The sequence below is a fragment of the Pleurodeles waltl genome, chromosome 1_1, assembly GCF_031143425.1.
Source record: "Pleurodeles waltl isolate 20211129_DDA chromosome 1_1, aPleWal1.hap1.20221129, whole genome shotgun sequence".
NCBI lineage: Eukaryota > Metazoa > Chordata > Amphibia > Caudata > Salamandridae > Pleurodeles > Pleurodeles waltl.
This window is the reverse complement of record NC_090436.1, coordinates 9,640,433-9,656,420: the sequence shown is the minus strand read 5'-3', so window position 1 is coordinate 9,656,420 and position 15,988 is coordinate 9,640,433. Positions and strand designations below refer to the sequence as shown.

The 15,988-nt window shown below is 47.9% G+C and overlaps 1 protein-coding gene across 1 annotated transcript in view; it reads right to left on the bottom strand.

The window, feature by feature from the left end:
* CCDC142 (coiled-coil domain containing 142) overlaps positions 1-15,988 on the bottom strand; it is a 104,429-nt gene that overhangs the window by 79,336 nt on the left and 9,105 nt on the right. The window contains exons 4-5 of the mRNA XM_069205747.1: positions 10,289-11,917; positions 7,803-7,889 (exon numbers count right to left, since the gene is read on the bottom strand). Coding sequence (XP_069061848.1) covers positions 7,803-7,889; positions 10,289-11,917 — 1,716 coding nt within the window. The remainder of the gene's footprint in view (positions 1-7,802; positions 7,890-10,288; positions 11,918-15,988) is intronic.

Below are 15,988 nucleotides of genomic sequence, written 5' to 3'. Positions count from 1 at the left end.
AGACCAGCAGTGAGCAGCATGCATCAGGAGGGTCTCCTGGCATCACTTGGACATGGGCCTGGGCAGATCCCCATGCACAGCTGCCTTCTTGTTGGACTTGGTCCCAATGGGACCTCCAGTGGTGCACTCTACGGTGGCAGAAAGTCCGAGAACACACCCAGAAACCTGCGAATATGAAGAGCTGAGGATGTGAACGCGTGCAGTGCGTGCCTCGGAAAGGAGAGCAAGAATCCAAAAGGTCCCAGTAAAGGAGGATGGAGTAAAGGTGAGGTGGTCACAGCAGGGTGCCCCATGCAGCAAGGCCATGATCGTCGCCAGTGAACAGATAGGAGGTGGAAGGTAAAAATAGCGCTTTAAGAAGCAGATCACACTAACACTACCGACTGCATCAACTCCCTCAATCTCCCAAAGGCCAACCTATGCCGGCAGAACTCCAGCCAGCCCATCCACATTCCATAGTCTACATTCCACTGCGAGACTGACCAAACAATAATTAGAACTGATTCCCTTCTGCATGAGAAACAGATCACACTAACACTACCGACTGAACCAACTCTCTCAACCTCCCAAAGGCCAACCTATGCCGGCAGAACTCCAGCCAGCCCATCCACATTCCATAGTCTACATTCCACTGCAAGACTGAGCAAACAATGATTGTGACTGATATCTTCGGCATGAGAAACAGATCACACTAACACTACCGACTGAACCAACTCTCTCAATCTCCCAAAGGACAACTTATGCCAGCAGAACTCCAGCCAGCCCATCTACATTCCATAGTCTACATTCCACTGCAAGACTGAGCAAACAATGATTGTGACTGATATCTTCGGCATGAGAAACAGATCACACTAACACTACCGACTGCATCAACTCTCTCAACCTCCCAAAGGCCAAGCTAAGCCGGCAGAACTCCAGCCAGCCCATCCACATTCCATAGTCTACATTCCACTGCGACACTGACCAAACAATGATTATGACTGATCTCTTTGGCATGAGAAACAGATCACACTAACACTGTAGGAGGCTGGACTGGCTTGTAGTGAGTACCAAGGGGTACTTGCACCTTGCACCAGGCCCAGTTATCCCTTATTAGTGTATAGGGTGTCTAGCAGCTTAGGCTGATAGATAATGGTAGCTTAGCAGAGCAGCTTAGGCTGAACTAGGAGACGTGTGAAGCTACTACAGTACCACAAGTGTCACTTGCACAATATCATAAGAAAACACAATACACAGTTATACTAAAAATAAAGGTACTTTATTTTTATGACAATATGCCAAAGTATCTCACAGTGTACCCTCAGAGTGAGGATAGCAAATATACACAAGTTATATGTACACAGTACTAAAAATATGCAGTATAGTCTTAGAAAACAGTGCAAACAATGTATAGTTACAATAGGATGCAATGGAGACACATAGGGAGAGGGGCAACACAAACCATATACTCCAAAAGTGGAATGCGAACCACGAATGGACCCCAAACCTATGTGACCTTGTAGAGGGTTGCTGGGACTATTAGAAAATAGTGAGGGTTAGAAAAATAGCCCACCCCAAGACCCTGAAAAGTGAGTGCAAAGTGCACTAAAGTTCCCCCAAAGACAAAGAAGTCGTGATAGAGGAATAATGCAGGAAAGACACAAACCAACAATGCAACAACGGTGGATTTCCAATCTAGGGTACCTGTGGAACAAGGGGACCAAGTCCAAAAGTCACAAGCAAGTCGGAGATGGGCAGATGCCCAGGAAATGCCAGCTGCGGGTGCAAAGAAGCTTCTACTGGACAGAAGAAGCTGAGGTTTCTGCAGGAACGAAAAGGGCTAGAGACTTCCCATTTGGTGGACGGATCCCTCTCGCCGTGGAGAGTCGTGCAGAAGTGTTTTCCCGCCGAAAGAACGCCAACAAGCCTTGGTAGCTGCAAATCGTGCGGTTAGCGTTTTTGGACGCTGCTGTGGCCCAGGAGGTCGCAAATTGGACCAGGAGGTAGAGGGGACGTCGAGCAAGACAAGGAGCCCTCTCAGCAGCAGGTAGCACCCGGAAAAGTGCCAGAAACAGGCACTACGAGGATGCGTGAAACGGTGCTCACCCGAAGTTACACAAAGGAGTCCCACGTCGCCGGAGACCAACTTAGAAAGTCGTGCAATGCAGGTTAGAGTGCCGTGGACCCAGGCTTGGCTGTGCACAAAGGATTTCCGACGGAAGTGCACAGGGGCCGGAGTAGCTGCAAAAGTCGCGGTTCCCAGCAATGCAGTCTAGCGAGGTAAGGCAAGGACTTACCTCCACCAAACTTGGACTGAAGAGTCACTGGACTGTGGGGGCCACTTGGACACAGTTGCTGGAATCGAGGGACCTCGCTCGTCGTGCTGAGAGGAGACCCAAGGGACCGTTAATGCAGCTTTTTGATGCCTGCGGTTGCAGGGGGAAGATTCCGTCGACCCACAGGAGATTTCTTCGGAGCTTCTAGTGCAGAGAGGAGGCAGACTACCCCCACAGCATGCACCACCAGGAAAACAGTCGAGAAGGCGGGAGGATCAGCGTTACAGAGTTGCAGTAGTTGTCTTTGCTACTTTGTTGCAGGCTTCCAGCGCGGTCAGCAGTCGATTCCTTGGCAGAAGGTGAAGAGAGAGATGCAGAGGAACTCGGATGAGCTCTTGCATTCGTTATCTAAAGTTTCCCCAGAGACAGAGACCCTAAATAGCCAGAAAAGAGGGTTTGGCTACCTAGGAGAGAGGAAAGGCTACTAACACCTGAAGGAGCCTATCAGAAGGAGTCTCTGACGTCACCTGGTGGCACTGGCCACTCAGAGCAGTCCAGTGTGCCAGCAGCACCTCTGTTTCCAAGATGGCAGAGGTCTGGAGCACACTGGAGGAGCTCTGGACACCTCCCAGGGGAGGTGCAGGTCAGGGGAGTGGTCACTCCCCTTTCCTTTGTCCAGTTTCGCGCCAGAGCAGGGCTAAGGGGTCCCTGAACCGGTGTAGACTGGCTTATGCAGAATTGGGCACATCTGTGCCCAAGAAAGCATTTCCAGAGGCTGGGGGAGGCTACCCCTCCCCTGCCCTGCCTTCACACCATTTTCCAATGGTAGAGGGTGTAACACCCTCTCTCAGAGGAAGTCCTTTGTTCTGCCATCCTTGGACAAGCCTGGCTTGACCCCAGGGGGGCAGAAACCGGTCTGAGGGGTTGGCAGCAGCAGCAGCTGCAGTGAAACCCCAGGAAAGGCAGTTTGGCAGTACCAGGGTCTGTGCTACAGACCACTGGGATCATGGAATTGTGCCAACATTGCCAGGATGACATAGAGGGGGCAATTCCATGATCTTAGACATGTTACATGGCCATATTCGGAGTTACCATTGTGAAGCTACATATAGGTAGTGACCTATATGTAGTGCACGCGTGTAATGGTGTCCCCGCACTCACAAAGTCCGGGGAATTGGCCCTGAACAATGTGGGGGCACCTTGGCTAGTGCCAGGGTGCCCTCACACTAAGTAACTTTGCACCTAACCTTTACCAGGTAAAGGTTAGACATATAGGTGACTTATAAGTTACTTAAGTGCAGTGTAAAATGGCTGTGAAATAACGTGGACGTTATTTCACTCAGGCTGCAGTGGCAGGCCTGTGTAAGAATTGTCAGAGCTCCCTATGGGTGGCAAAAGAAATGCTGCAGCCCATAGGGATCTCCTGGAACCCCAATACCCTGGGTACCTCAGTACCATATACTAGGGAATTATAAGGGTGTTCCAGTAAGCCAATGTAAATTGGTAAAATTGGTCACTAGCCTGTTAGTGACAGTTTGTAAGAAATGAGAGAGCATAACCACTGAGGTTCTGGTTAGCAGAGCCTCAGTGAGACAGTTAGGAACTACACAGGGAACACATACATATAAGGCCACAAACTTATGAGCACTGGGGTCCTGACTAGCAGGGTCCCAGTGACACATAACAAACATACTGAAAACATAGGGTTTTCACTATGAGCACTGGGCCCTGGCTAGCAGGATCCCAGTGAGACAGTGAAAACACCCTGACATACACTCACAAACAGGCCAAAAGTGGGGGTAACCAGGCTAGAAAGAGGCTACTTTCTCACAAACACTACCGACTGCACCAACTCTCTCAACCTCCCAAAGGCCAAGCTATGCCGGCAGAACTCCAGCCAGCCCATCCACACTCCATAGTCTACATTCCACTGCAAGACTGAGCAAACAAGAATTAGAACTGATCCCTTCGGCATGAGAAACAGATCACACTAACACTACCGACTGAACCAACTCTCTCAACCTCCCAAAGGCCAAGCTATGCCGGCAGAACTCCAGCCAGCCCATCCACATTCCATAGTCTACATTCCACTGCGACACTGACCAAACAATGATTATGACTGATCCCTTCGGCATGAGAAACAAATCACACTAACACTACCGACTGAACCAACTCTCTCAATCTCCCAAAGGCCAACCTATGCCGGCAGAACTCCAGCCAGCCCATCCACATTCCATAGGCTACATTCCACTGCAAGACTGACCAAACACTGATTGTGACTGATCCCTTCGGCATGAGAAACAGATCACACTGACACTACCGACTGCACCAACTCTCTCAATTTCCCAAAGGACAACTTATGCCGGCAGAACTACATCCAGCCCATCCACATTCCATAGTCTACATTCCACTGCGAGACTAACCAAACAATAATTAGAACTGATCCCTTCGGCATGAGAAACAGATCACACTAACACTACCGACTGAACCAACTCTCTCAATCTCCCAAAGGACAACTTATGCAGGTAGAACTCCAGCCAGCCCATCCACATTCAATAGGCTACATTCCACTGCAAGACTGAGCAAACAATGATTGTGACTGATCTCTTCGGCATGAGAAACAGATCACACTGACACTACCGACTGCACCAACTCTCTCCCAAAGGACAACTTATGCCGGCAGAACTACAGCCAGCCCATCCACATTCCATAGTCTACATTCCACTGCAAGACTGAGCAAACAATGATTGTGATTGATCTCTTCGGCATGAAAAACAGATCACACTAACACTACCGACTGAACCAACTCTCTCAACCTCCCAAAAGCCAACCTATGCCGGCAGAACTACAGCCATCCCATCTACATTCCATAGTCTACATTCCACTGCAAGACTGACCAAACAATAATTAGAACTGATCCCTTCGGCATGAGAAACAGATCACACTGACACTACCGACTGCACCAACTCTCTCCCAAAGGACAACTTATGCCGGCAGAACTACAGCCAGCCCATCCACATTCCATAGTCTACATTCCACTGCAAGACTGAGCAAACAATGATTGTGACTGATCTCTTCGGCATGAAAAACAGATCACACTAACACTACCGACTGCATCAACTCTCTCAATCTCCCAAAAGCCAACCTATGCCGGCAGAACTACAGCCATCCCATCTACATTCCATAGTCTACATTCCACTGCAAGACTGACCAAACAATAATTAGAACTGATCCCTTCGGCATGAGAAACAGATCACACTAACACTACCGACTGAACCAACTCTCTCAACCTCCCAAAGGCCAACCTATGCCGGCAGAACTACAGCCATCCCATCCAAATTCCATAGTCTACATTCCACTGCAAGACTGACCAAACAATAAGTAGAACTGATCCCTTCGGCATGAGAATATCAAACCCCACAACATGTCTCAATCTCAGACTCAGCCGAGTAACCCCAATTTGTGTTAAAGTACTGTTCATCTTTCATTGCTTACAGCTCGTTCTTTCAACTACTTGATCCAAATTCAATCATGTTCGAGAACAAACACACCCAGTGGGTAATGTTACCTCCCAACATGCTTCCTTGCATCATGGCAAAAGGTTGATGTCCTGTTGTTTCCGGGTAATCTCATGCAATATACAATTTCCACAACCGTTATCAGTGGTGAGCATCCCTTGCATCCAAAAATTAAATCTTCTCCTGTGAACACAACTATACTTCATTATCAGTAATCAGTTGTTGCTGCAAGCCCTCTGCCAAACACATATTTTAAAGATTTGGTACCACATTTAGTAATTCCATGCACAAAATAATACTGAAACGGCTCCGACCAATAGCCTATAGGTACTACTGTATATATTGTACAACCTTACGTTGTGGTAAAGGGTCCCTTATGTCAAAGCCCGTTTTTCCCCCACTCTTATTCGGTGTCTCCACCCTGTGCAAAGGGGTGGGGGTTCTTGATTCTTTTGTATTTTATCATTTCACTCTCACTGTGTATATAGTCCTTACCAATATTTTCATTACCTACACTAACACCAGGCCGACATGGTTTTCCGCTTACCACTGGTGTGGTTATACTCCTGCTTAAATACCTCTCACCGGCTTGTGGAATACTCTTACAAGGCAGACTGCAGTAGAGCAAATCTCAGACCCCACCGACTCGCTGTCCATTCATCCTCAAAGCAGCCAGACCTGTCAGCTGTGCTCCATACAACCTCTGGCTAAGCCTTCACCCAAGCGCTTCAACACCATATCTACCTCACGCACTTCCAATAGTCGCCCAAGCTCAAAGGACGCTTAACCTCGCTGTCCACACCGGGAGGGAGGGACAGACGGACGGACGGACACACATCTTTAGTATTCTCTCACAGTCATCTAAAATAACAACAATCTGCTACCGTCCCAAGCTTTGCAACAACATAGTGCTTTCTAAAGGCACTAGGTTACACCTCTTATAGATGTAGCTCCTCATTTTTGTACTCTATACATCAACTGCTTAAACTTATGTCTTATGGTGTAGAGCAGTGGTCTTCAAACCTTTTAATACTGCGCCCCCCTCCAGTGTAAAAATAAACCCATTGAGGCCCCACAGAATTCTTCACAATTTTTCTATTAAATTGGAAAAGTTTAAATATGACTAGACTTTTTAAACATTGAATTTAAGTTCTGGTACCTATTTTAAAAATTCAACCACATGCATGATTACCAAACATACTATTCTGGTTAACTAGACCTTGCTAATGTGTAAAGGTATACACAATGTGAATCTCAGAAATGGGGGTGGGGAGCCTCCAGGACTATTTGGAGTCCATTCCTCTTATGACACATACTCCCAAGCAGATATAAATGAGAAATGAAGTTAGTGATGGCCTAATACAGAGTTGTTGACTATTGCTTTTTTTTGTTTGCTTAAAACAAAGCGCTGTTATCAGCATGATTATTACTTTAGCCAGAGCCTGGTACCACCCCCATTCTCCCACCCCCAGATAATTTTCAGTCCCCCAATTTGTAGACCCCTGGTGTAGAGAACACCTTAAGCAAGAAGTAGTATAATAAATATTTTTCCTTGCTTTTCCCTTAACGATACACCAAGATGTTTTTATCTGGCACCGAGTTTCAGACCATTTTCAGCCAGTGCACTTATGTGAGTCACACTACATGAAATCACCCAAACACAAACCTGCCCCTTTCTGGTAAGATTGCAATAAATCAAGGTGTTCAATGTCAACTTGCAGCTGTTCACAGAACTCTGGCCCTGGCTCAGATGTAAACTGTGTGGCTTTCTGTGGCCGCGTTGAACCACACATCCCATACCAGTGACTGCCACCGACCTCCACAAGGAAGGCACAGAGGCTGGTGAAGGACCACTGTCTGATACACACAACACACATCCCTGTAGGCCTCGCCCTCTTCATTCCTCACCTCCCCCAATTACCTCCGTTTGAACACTGGAGGGTCCAAAGGCATCAGCAGTACTGAGGCAATGAAAAAAAGACATCACAATACAATTAAAGATGTGCTCCCTTTCCAACAAACCCCTTACCGTGGTCCCAACCAATCAAGGCTGTTCTTGTAAGAAGGTGCAAGCACAGGTTCCAGCTGCCCACCACGCACTCTTCCGGAACGGAGGCTGAAACGAGACCAACGATATTAGAAAGCGGCCTTCATTCATGTACTGGGTGAAAGAACAGCTCATGCAATCACTGTCCCGCTCCAACCGTACCATATTACTGGGGTACTGGATCAACCAGACTGCTGATGTCCAACAATAAATGCTACATTAGGGCTACAGAGAATGGGTACTCCCTGGTCACACCAATAGGCCCAGCATTCAAATTACAACTCATACTGGAGGGCTGGCCATATGAGGGAATTTCCATGACGAACAGTCAAGTGGGTCGCTGGCACGACGAATAAATACCTAGAACGAACAGATGTAGCCAAGCACAGAGGGCGTTATAGAACACTCATAATCCCTTACAGAATCATCTCCATGAAGCTTTCATTTATTTGTAGTTTGGGCCCAAACTGAAGGAATGGATAAAATTGTGGTTCTTTTTTCATTCCAACTGAATAATCTGCCAAGCTGGTGTCTACTCTACAAACATACGGACACTGGCGAGCTGGTGACTGTAATGTTGTTGGCACTGGAATGTGCCCTTCTTGGTGAACAGTTATGTTGTCCTGCCTTTGGTGCTTGACTGCCTATATCTGGAATCCCGATTCTTGAGTATGTCCCTAGCCTCACATTAATCTAGAGTGTGCACAGAGGCCCATTGACATGAGGTCGTGGACCTGATCTGTGAACAAGAGGGGCACACGAAGCGTGTGGTCCATTTTGGATGCCCGTGGCCTATCTTTTTGGACAAGATGGATGTGAAGTTGTTTTCAAAGACACTGGACGCGTACTGCTGACATTTCTGAAGCTATACAGAGGACACATTGACAATAGTGTCCTCCTTAAATGGAGGGAGAACATCTGAAATGGCGACGGAGTAGGCAAGCCTCTCATAGAAATGCTATCCAGCCGTCACCTGAGAGGAGCTGCTGCTTAGTTTTCTTGTATCCCTCTAACCTGGTAGACGATGAGGCTGAAGAGTGGGTCTGCAGTCTCTGTTGCTCAAGATAAAATGGACATCTTAAGTGAGGCCCGCATTTTGTCTTTCCCCAGTCACTCTCCAGTGTGGCTGATGGCAGCCAGATCCAACACTCTCAGACCTCTCTGCGTTTTGTTTTGTGGGTGCTCCAAGCTGGACACTAGATGCAGTGAAAAGCATCACTCTACACAAAGGCTGTGTCTGGAGAGCAGCCTGGAAAAGACACCACCTCAACCTGGTTTTGAAGCGAGACAGCAGATCCACACCTGCACTGAGTGCATAAAAGTGGGACGCACTGAAGAAGACCACAGTGACCCAATCGAATGGGATCAGTATTGGTGAGCAGTATTTTCACCACAATTAGTTAAATGCAGTTAGATTCTTCCCCCAGCAAGATCCTTATCTGGCCTGTGTATCACCTCCTGTGGCCTCCTACCCTTAGACTCCCTCATCCCGCTGGGTTGCACCTTGGCCCTGAGCCATCCAGTGCAATATCACTGAGACTTCCGAATGCTGAAATGGGCTAACCATCGCGGTCTTTGATGTATTTGTGTTATATATTTGGAGATCATTGTCCTGCTACTTAACAGACTAATTGTGAAGGATGCTAGCACTCTAGCAGTCTGTAATACACCCTTCCTCTGTGCGAGGGAACACCCTGCATTGCAGCTCGGTTTGCTGTGTGCACTGCATGATTTTCAATTGATGCCTGTCCCCTCTGTCCTCACTGAACCATGAAAACACTTCCTTTATATACAAATCTACAAAACCCAAAAAGAGTTGCTGAATGGCATCATCTAACAAGCTTGTTTTTCATGAATCACAGACAATTTCAGATCAACTTTGTAGCTGGCAACATTTTTTTTTCTTTTTTCTTCCTTGGGATTCCTTTTCCAGCCCAGCCCAAGCTTTTTGTCCAGATTTCTGTTCAAATGTGTGTGCATGCATGTGGTGTGAGTCCGGGTGTGTGCAAGGGGTACGTTTGTGCAGCGATGAATGAACGCAAGGGGGGGAGAGAGCATAGTACAAAGAACATAGTGGGAGTCCTCTGCTGCCATCTTTGGGAAACCCAGCACTGCACCATGAGATTGCATTTGAGATCCCATCCCATCTATGGTAACGTGTAAACTGAGAGTATCTAACTCTTGTGAGCACTCCATCGAATGTAAAAGGAGAATCCCACTGCCTTCTATACCACACATTATCCCCCTGCCACCCAGACCAAATGTCCTGGGAGCAGCTCTAACATGTTGATAGCTCCCGGAACGTAATCAATATCTCCTCTAGTGTTTAATATACTGAACAGCAGTAACAGAATATCAATCAATCAATGTGGAGCAACTACAAATGGTTGTATATATGCTGAGGAACTTTCACATGAGTATCTTTTTTCCCTAGTGGCACTCCAGGCTTTAGGGATGAAGGCACTCACCGTCTTTCATCATGTCTTCCACGCTTAGAGCCACAGCCATGCTGGCTCCTTCCTTCAGCAGACACAGGCATCCCTCGCATGGGGCAGTACCAGGATGAGCGTACAACCCATCGAAGAAACAAGACATGAACTTCTTCCACAGCAGCGTGCGGTACCGTGTGTGCAGCACCCCTACGGCATCTGGGCGTGGGGTTCTTAGTCGGTGTGTCGAGTCCAGACTCCCATAAATGTGCAGTTTCTCTTCTGCATGGATTACATCTAGATCACCGTCTGCAGCCAAAAGTTCATTTTCGTCTTGAGATGGCTGCAACATAGGGTGGGCTTTAGCTGACTGAGGACGTTCTAGCTTTGGCTTCTTAAGAAAGTGATGCCAAAACGTATCTGTTGAGGACACCAGCACATCCAAAATGCTTTCCATCAACTGGTCATCCTCTGCACATATGGCTTCCATCAGCCGAGAGGCGCTTAGATGACTACATGCAGGCTGGCACAGTCTGATTTTGGGACTAGACAACAATGGCCTTATTTGTTTTGTACCAGTGACCGAAGAAGAAATGTTCCCAAACAAAGGCACCTTGGCATTCTTCCAGTCCACGGAACACAAAGAACTTCTGCTCACACGATGTAAGAACTCCTCCTGTTGCAGAAGAGACTGGTGGAATCGTTCTGCAGCCTGCTGCCCTCTCTCCTCAGAGATAATGCTCAAGACTCTAGCAATGGGGTATGTGCCAGGTCTTCTCTGAGCATGCCATCGCTGCAGAGTGCTGTTGGGTCCTGGTGCAGACTCTGGCACATCAGCACTCAACTGGCAGTCTGGCAGTAGCCAAACAGCTGAACTTTCTGACACAACTTGGTTGTAAATCTCCACTGCTCGGAAGACGTCTGTCAGTTCCTCTGAAGAAAAGCTGGGGGCACTGGCATGAGCCAGGGATTGCAGGATGGAGTTTATGCAGAGTTCTATGAGTTGTGTGGCCTGGCATGCTAGCCGTGACAGAGTCCTCCTCATCTGGGCGAAAGTGTTCTGCTTGTGGAGTAAGAGTGGCCGCAGACAGTGGTCTCTTCGGATTCTTCTCTGCAAGACACGCCAGTGGCCGGTATGTGTCCTAAGTTCTTCGCACAGTACCTTCAGCGTTCCTGTCTGTACCAGACTGGCTGGGACTAGTGCTACCAGGATGTCGGAGAGCCGCTGTGTAAAAGCCCAAGCACCCTTTAGGCGCATGGTGTAGTCTTTTGCCAGGTTCAGGTAGTGCTGCTGCAGGGTCAGGGCATGGAGCCAGCTGCCATTCTGGGCCACACTAGCATAAACCGGATGGTGGTAGAACTCACCGACAGGGGGTTCAGTGGATGACTGTTTGAAAAACCCCTTCAGAGTATTGGCCCCAGAGTCATGCTGGATCACCAAGCAGTGATGGAGCCCTGAGAGACCGTGCTCCACCTGAGGAACAGGAACACCAGCAGATGGGAGGCAATGGGAAGCCAACACAACATCGTCCTCGTTGTCATGGTCATGAAAGTTACCACCCCCGGAGAGATGAGAGGGGCTGCGTTTCACCACCGGAACCAGATGGTTACGAAGCTGGACCTCTGTTCTATGCAGTGACTTATCAAAACTTGCATCTGAGGTGGAACCTGAAAGAACAAGAAAGTCACTGAATTGGTTTCATATTTTTGTTGTTTTACACATTATACCAGGTCTGAATACTCTGATGAGCCTCTTCATTTAATTATGAGATGTTTCTCCGACGCCCTCACCATAGCACAGAAAGCATGGAACAGACACCAGCAGAAGGCCCTCTGGGAGGCAGGCACTTCTGTGTTTACGCCTTCCTCCTTCTGCCGCTGAGGCAGGTTACAGGTCTCATTCTCCACAGACAAAGCCTAAGAGCAAACATGTGCGGCTGCCACGGGAGATCCCTAATCCAGGCAAAACCAGTGGCCCGACTGGATCACAGTAGGCAAACTGATGTTCGTTTATACATTTGTCCTGATCTCTCCTCTCTAGTAGGATCATGTCTAATGTCTTTAGTGCACCTAATAGTAATGACGCTCCTATAAATCAGCCCTGCCGCCTGTCGCCCCTCTGGCTATTGAGAAGATTGGGATGAAGCAACATCTGAGGACCTTAGTAGAAGGCGAGTTGTTTCCATCTATCCTTCGAAGATATCCTCTGCCTGACTGAATCCACTTGCTGTGGCTTCCCATGTTGGGATCCATTTATGGGGAACCCTCTAACGCGCCGTCTGAGGGAGCAGCCAACACTCCTTCCAGCATGTAACATGTACAACGTGGTGGACTTACAACGCAATCCTTTGCAACTAACTTAAGCACATCAAGGGGCCTTTTTAAGCGTTTTATAATGCAGGCCTTTACAACACAGGCATTTTTTAAATTCCCAAATTTTTATGTCAAGTAAAAAAGGGAGGGGTTAAGGGATGGGGTATTAAGGGGTCAGGAATGAGGTAAGGAGTTTAGGGTTCAGAGAAGGAACAGGTAAAGGGAGGTAAGGGTTTGTAGGGTGCAGGTGTGGGCAGAGATCAAGAAAGGTGGGTTGTTTAGGGGTCAGCAACGGGTAGAGGGATGTCATGGATTTTTAGGGTTCAGGATTGGGTGGTGATAAATGAAGGTAGGGTTAAGTAGAGGGAGGTAATGTGTTTTTAGGGTTCAGGTGTATCAGACAAGAGGTGACCGCGACCAGGGTTAGGATCAGCACATGGCACTCTCTCTCTAGCTCTTGGCCTACAAAGCGCTTCCCTCATAATCCATGACCCTCACCATCTCTGCCCCTCCCTGGTCCTTTCAGGTCTTACATAACCCCAGAATATCAAGCCCTTCTGCCCACCTCTACCCTTCCTCACCTGTGCTTCAGAAAGCAGCTAAAGTGCGAGATGCACAAAAAACACAGTCTCATAACCCTGGATGAACAGCACTGGAGAACAACCTCAATTTGGTATCAAAATACAAGCGAACCCGAATATTGTGCAGAATCAGCAACATTAACCTACGTGATGTCTGTTGATTGGCCAATATCCCCTGAAGTATTGCACTACTGAAACAAGGATGTGATGAGAGAGGTTAACCTCTAAATGTAGGTTATATAAATGTTTTACTAAGCAAAACTAAAGTATCATTACCAACACTGTATATTTGTAAATGTAATGAAACAATAAAATCCACGTTTAAGAATAGCCAAACAAAACTTAGTCAAAGAACATTCCATACCTCAAGTCGAAACAGGGGCGTCCACTAAGACCAGGAGGGATGGATTGATTTCTAGTGATTCAGGATACCAGTTGGAGGTACATATACATACTATGCTTTCATGTGCTAATACTATATATATGTGTGTTACTCTGAAATCCGGGCTTGCATCAGGCCCTCCTGGGCACATGAATACAAGGTAAAACTTGAGTATCGCACATCAGCGAGTTACAGACCACTGTGATCAGTTTGAAACCTGCAGGTCACTGCTTTCAGTTTTAGTAAGAAGTGTCAGGCTGCAGAGACCTGCGTCTAACCTGAAAGCAATAGGTTCTAGTCCAAGAAAGAGGCCTCAACTGCAAGGATTGGCACGCAACTTGTAAGCACCAGGATCAACCCTAAAAGGGCTCACCACAAGGTGCAATAATAGTGCAAATGTTGATTCAGGAATTCTGCACAGTTAAAAAGAGACAACTGAAGAAACAAAACAGACTTACCCCTACAGTGCAGTACTGCTCTGCCCAAGCACACCCAAACGCTACGGATGCCAAGTCCAAACCCCTTCTCTGCACTGGCACTTCCCGGTACCCAGGGCCCATCCCATTTTACGCTTTACAGCCACTGCTTATTGATTTAACCCACCAGAGTTAGTAAGATCAAACCACCAAACCATAGAAGCCAGTTTCATCACAGACCCTTGACCTCCAGATCACACTGACGAAGAGTACATCACTTGTCCTTTGACCTCTCGAGGAGAAACTTTATATGTACCTTCCTCAGGCACCTTCGGCCAAAGCAAGGGCTGATGGGTCGGGCTAGGGCTACTACCTGGCACATGTCATGTGTTCTGGGATCAATGCTTCAGCTGCAACTTATTACCACAAAGGGGATGAAAAGCAGTATTACATTGCTGGAATTACTTTTCTCGAACTTTCAGCTGGATAGCAAATAAAAGTTAAATAACAGCTATTCCCAGACTCTAAGGCCTAGTGCAGGAACGGCCGCTATGTGCAAAACATCAGGGGGTGTTTTTCTGTGTGTTTTTTTGTTATTTTATTTTTTACAGAAATCTCTGCAAGGGCTTCTCTCCACGAAGCACACTTTCTATGACAGAAGGATTAAGGAAGGTTCTCTCTAAGATCACACAGTTTAATCAGACTTTACAGATTTAAGTAAATTCTGGCATGGCAGGTTCTCCCAGGACCTTCTTTCTGGTTGCAGTGGATATGCTCTTCAATGTCCAGAGTTTTACACTCGTCACTGCTGTCCCTGCTGCAGGTCTGCGGCAGTGAGGCATGGCTCTGTCCTGGTCTTGAACCAGGGATGGGCTCTGCATTGAAATGGCCTGTCCAGGTAGCTGCATCTTTGTAAAGAGTAATTTTGCATTTTGTTCATTTTTGTCTCCTGGAAAAATTGAACGCATAATTGTTTACATCTGTATGTGTGGTTGTTTAACCTTCCTATATTTGACTGATAGTCCGCTTGATGTACCTTCTGCGAAGGGAGCTTTTGGTGCACTGTCCTTGCAGGTACGAGGCTGCATCTTCATAACAACGCACCGTCTCTCCATACATCACAGAACTGTACTTTCACCTCATAGAGCAGTGACACTGGAGATACAAGGGAGCCGACCCTGAAGATACAAAGGAGCCGACCCTGAAGATACAAGGGGGGCTGACCCTCAAGATACAAGGGAGCTCCCGCTGCACTGTCCTTGCAGATGCGAGGCTGTATCTACATAACAACGCGCCATCTCTTCTCACACCACAGAACTGTCCTTTCACCTCATAGAGCAGTGACCCTGAAGATGCAAGGGAGCCGACCCTGAAGGTGCAAGGGAGCCGACCCTGAAGGTGCAAGGGAGCCGACCCTGAAGGTGCAAGGGAGCCGACCCTGAAGGTGCAAGGGAGCCGACCCTGAAGGTGCAAGGGAGCCGACCCTGAAGGTGCAAGGGAGCCGACCCTGAAGGTGCAAGGGAGCCGACCCTGAAGGTGCAAGGGAGCCGACCCTGAAGGTGCAAGGGAGCCGACCCTGAAGGTGCAAGGGAGCCGACCCTGAAGGTGCAAGGGAGCCGACCCTGAAGGTGCAAGGGAGCCGACCCTGAAGGTGCAAGGGAGCCGACCCTGAAGGTGCAAGGGAGCCGACCCTGAAGGTGCAAGGGAGCCGACCCTGAAGATTCAAGGGAGCCGACCCTGAAGATTCAAGGGAGCCGACCCTGAAGATTCAAGGGAGCCGACCCTGAAGATGCAAGGGAGCCGACCCTGAAGATACAAGTGCTGTGACCTTGAAGATACAAAGCCCCAGAACCAGATGATACAAGGGCGCTGACCCTGAAGATACAAAAGGAGCTGACGCTGAAGATACAAAAGGAGCTGACGCTGAAGATACTAGGGAGCTGACGCTGAAGATACTAGGGAGCTGACCCTGAAGATACTAGGGAGCTGACCCTGAAGATACTAGGGAGCTGACCCTGAAGATACTAGGGAGCTGACCCTGAAGATA